The following is a 4,417-nucleotide window of genomic DNA, read 5'->3' as shown; positions in this document are numbered from 1 at the left end:
GTTTTCTATTAAGTAAAATTTTCACTACCGTCATATTTGACGTTATAATCAAATTTAATAATATTATATAAAATTCAGAAAATTATAAAAGCTATATTACAGGCAGATCTGAGGTTAATTATTGCTTAGTCTGATGAAGTGATAAACAATAATGTAGTCAAGGTGTAAAGAGGGGTTTTGAAAATACCTCGAGTTAAAAAAGAGTATAAGTGCACTGGCTCAAAACAGCTTCAACAAAATAATTTCAAGGAAGAAGTATATAACTTTGTCAAGGAAGAAAAAATCACAGGCGACCAAAGACTGCATGGAAAAGAACAATCGATTAAGAATCGATCTAAGCGCTTTCAGTGAACTAAGAGCTATAGCGCGCATAGGAATAGTTGGAAATCTTTTTTGATTGGACTAAGTTCCTGAATTTATATTTTTGAACATGTCAATATTAAAATATTAAATATTATTCAAAATAAAACAAAATGATCTAATCCAGCTAGTAAGAAGCTATTAAATAAAAAAGTAAAATTATTATGGTAGCACTACATACACCCTCTATAAAAAATTATGTGACCACTATGCCGTCTAATTCAGATCAATTAAATTTTAATGGGTAATATACCATTGGTGGTCAATCGGATTAATGCTCAGTGTCGTTCTGGTACTTAATGTCACACTTGACGACATAAATATACAAGAATAATAATAATAATCATAAAAGTTAATCTGAGTCTATATTATGTGCTAAAATACCGATTAATTTGGTTTACAAAAAAATCAGGTTGAAGGTCTTTAAATCGTTCAATAAAAATAATACAAAATAATTCATTTTTCCTAACTTAAGCTTTAAGCAACTGAAATTGAATAATTGTGTTCCGCATTAAAGTCAAAGCACGTCCGTCACGAATATTAACAGATTAAGTTCATTTAGTGTTTTATTTCATTGAGGATTGAGGATTGGGGATTCACCTATGGCGTAGACTAAGAATAACCTAAAAGTACAATAATATTTCGTAAATACATAAACAATATGGCCACGTACCAAAATAAAATAATAAGGGAAGAGCGCTTAGAAGGAAAAACTACGTGGAAAGCATAATTCTGACATTTGTAGCGTAAGGAAGGACTTATATTATTTTGAAAGGAGCAACAATATTTTATTTGCTTAAGATGTACATTTGACAGTTTTGCTATTTATTTCATTTTTGTTATTTATTTTTTTCTTTAAACTTTTTTAATATCAAATATTTCCCTTTTATTGTGTAAAAAAAATGTTTGTTGAGTATTTGTGCTGTTGGCAGACACTCTCTTTAATACAATAGTTGTAAGACATCCTCGAAAGAAAAGTTGGCATATAAATTATAGAAAAATATGTGAAACAGGAAGACGGCAGGAAATGCACTTGAAGCACGCTCAGCGGAAACAAAAGTGCAAAATCATAAGTTGGCTGCACTTTTCAGCTTTGGATGCATGCCACAGCTGGAGGCAAGCATTGTATATGACAACAGGAATGAGTTTGCTAGAACTTTTGCGATTATTGCTGTTGGTGACTTATGTCTGTCTTATGTGCATGGAAGCAAGGAATTGTTGCACAGGTCCTTGTAATTTAACAAGCATGACTTGTTGCATTTCCTGTTTCGAAATTCTTTTTTCCTGCTTTATATTCTTAGTAGTTATATGCTCACATTTTCTTTTTTTTTTCAATATAAACAATTTTAAAAAAAAATTTGGCTGTGCCATATGACTGGTTGGGGTAGCGGTATGCATCTCAAGAAATAGCAAACATGAAATTAATAAAATTAATCACAAAGTTGTTAAAGAACTAGAAAAACTTTTAAACAGTAACGTAACGTGGCATTGTCAAACCGAGAACTTCTATTATTTTACGAATTGTTAGATTTGTTTTACTCTTTGTTATGCAAAATTTGTTTTTTTCTTTTGCTTCTTGTAAAGCTGCCAAACTGTAAACAATTTCAGTAAATTAAAATAAATATATTTTGGGGGCACCTGTCACCTTTCTGGGGCACACCACCACCCACGGACGCCGCACGCGCCTCTCGTGGGGTTTCATATACTTCGGCGCTTTTCGAACGCGCTGCTAAAGCCTTTTCTTCACGCGGTGTACGTGCGAAGAGTCCGCCACTGCTGCTAGCCGAGCTATGGTTACCTAAAATCGGTGAATAGTTCGTTGAAATCGATGCTGTTTCTGATGGTGCAGAATTAGGCGCTTTCGGTTGCAATTTATATACCGGTTCTCCAGATTCAAAAAATGCATCGAAATTACGTTGTCGTAGATTTTCGCTGTTGAAGATGGGGTTTTCAACATGCAACTGTAAGTCTTCCTTCAGTCGTTGCGATTCACGTTGTTCGGTTGAAGTTGAACGACCCAACCGACCAAGTGGTATATGTAGTTTTGGTCTCAAACGAGACTTACTGCTATTGGGTGGTGACTTAGGTGGAGGTGGCAAATCCATTGGTGACATTGGACGTCCCCAACCAGGACCAATAGTCAATTGTGTAGGATCAGGTGATGGTGGTTCTAGAAATATACTCGGGCTACGCTCACGAGCTGTGTTAAGTAGACCTGTAGGATAATCGACTGAGGGTGCGCCACTATAAGTGGCGCCCATATCACTTCTGTTATCGTTCGCATAATAAGTGTCAAAGCTACGTTGTGGTGTGTTGGCACGTACTGGTGTGGCGCTACGTATCGCTGAACTTCTTGTTAGCGTAGGCCGCCTTGTACCCGTTCTAGTCTGTGTTTGCTGCTGTTGTTCCCCCGGTGTATTGCTCATATTTGTATCATTATACATTGGCAACTTGTTCGGCACTGAATTTGTCTTATTATTTCCTTGTAATGAGAGTTGATGTGGCTGTGCGGCTGGTGTCGCTTGAGGTGCACGTATACTTTGTAAACTATCTCGTTTAAATGAATTTGGCGTTGATCTTGTTAAGTGGGTACGTGCTGTAATACGAGTCGGTGTAGGCGGTAATGATTGCGTTATATTTTGTGCTTTTTCGAAACTTGACAATGGATGTAGATTGTCATATGCAGTTATATTTGTTTGCACACAATTTGCAGTTATACTTTCTGTTGTCTCTGCTGGTATTGCAAGAGCAATATTTGTTTTGTCGTAGTTAGTGTTGTCGTCGGTTGTGGTTATGGTTGCGGTAACAGGGGTTATGGTATTGGAGCAAAAACCAATTGGCACTTGTGGTTCGCGCAGGCAGTCAAGAGTTGGTCGCGGTTTGTGACGTGGTATAGCGGCACCGTATGTCATCAAGATGAGTTCATCAGCTGGAAATATTACATACATTCCTGGCCGCCCCCATGTGACATGGCGACTACATAAATTTTCTCAAATAACGTATTCGTAATCAAATAATTTTTACGTGATATAAATTAGTAATAATATTAATAAGTCTATGTCTCTTATAAAAATTATAAACAATCGTATGAAAAACAATCGCGGTCAATTTAAATTAAACGATATATAATACCTCTGCAAAAAGTTTTTAATTTGCTAAAAAATTATAAAGTTAATTAAGTAAATAAAATTAAATTGCGTGAATTTAAAATCAAATAATATTTGCACAACACATAATACGAATGAAATTTTTATCTTTGTAATTTTTTATACGAGTAACAATACTAAATAGTATCTATCGGAAACGTACTTTTGATTTACAAAATATAAAACTCCACTCCACACGCGCTATCCTTCGTACTTTCGTGTCGTCATTTGGAACGTTGCATGTTGGTAGTATCTGAAAGAAAGGAAAGGAGACCATATGTTATTAAATTTATTACTAACTGGTTTACGAAAAAATTATATACTATTATTAAAACAAATTTATTTTAATGTCCTTTTGTAATAACTCAATTAAATTATGCAGTTGTAAACTGCATTTTAAAAAGATTGTTTTATATATTTGTAAACACAGAGAGGTGGTTTCGGAAAGTAAACTCCAGAACAAGTAAGGTACAATCTGTTTTAACATTAATCTTTTTGGCGTCTTATGAGATCCTTGACATATTGTGGGAATATTGTTAGAATACTAACACATACGTTTTTTCCATTTTTCTTAGTGAAGAAAACCATCAATTTCCATCAAGTTTTAGGCATTAATTTCTAAACCTTGAACCTATCTTTTAGGTAGTTTATGAATACCGTGCCAGAAATAGTGTTTGTTTTTTGCGACAAACTATTCATCCAGCTATATTCTAGTTTTCTCGAAATTGCTGAAATACTGCTCTGAGATCACGTGCCCTTAAAGAGTTCATAGTGAACAATACCGCTCTGGTCCCACCAGGCAACAAAGCATGGTAATCTATGAAAGCATGGTATCACTATTTTTTCCGCTTTTCATTCTCAAAATAAATCTAATTCTAATATTTGTTACAATATTAGTTTCTCTCTTCTTT

General features: G+C 34.6%; 1 protein-coding gene across 1 annotated transcript; it reads right to left on the bottom strand.

Moving 5' to 3' along the window:
• Window positions 1-1,825: 1,825 nt before the first annotated feature.
• Window positions 1,826-3,759, bottom strand: LOC119677027 (mucin-2-like; the record flags this gene model as incomplete). The annotated part of the gene is given in 3 exon segments (XM_038088294.1): window positions 1,826-1,952; window positions 1,999-3,515; window positions 3,670-3,759. Coding segments are annotated over 2 exon segments (1,437 nt in total).
• Window positions 3,760-4,417: the final 658 nt, after the last annotated feature.

Source organism: Teleopsis dalmanni, chromosome 2, assembly GCF_002237135.1.
Source record: "Teleopsis dalmanni isolate 2A chromosome 2, ASM223713v2, whole genome shotgun sequence".
Classification (NCBI taxonomy): domain Eukaryota; kingdom Metazoa; phylum Arthropoda; class Insecta; order Diptera; family Diopsidae; genus Teleopsis; species Teleopsis dalmanni.
The sequence above is the reverse complement of the archived record's forward strand: the minus strand, read 5'-3'. Positions and strand labels throughout refer to the sequence as shown.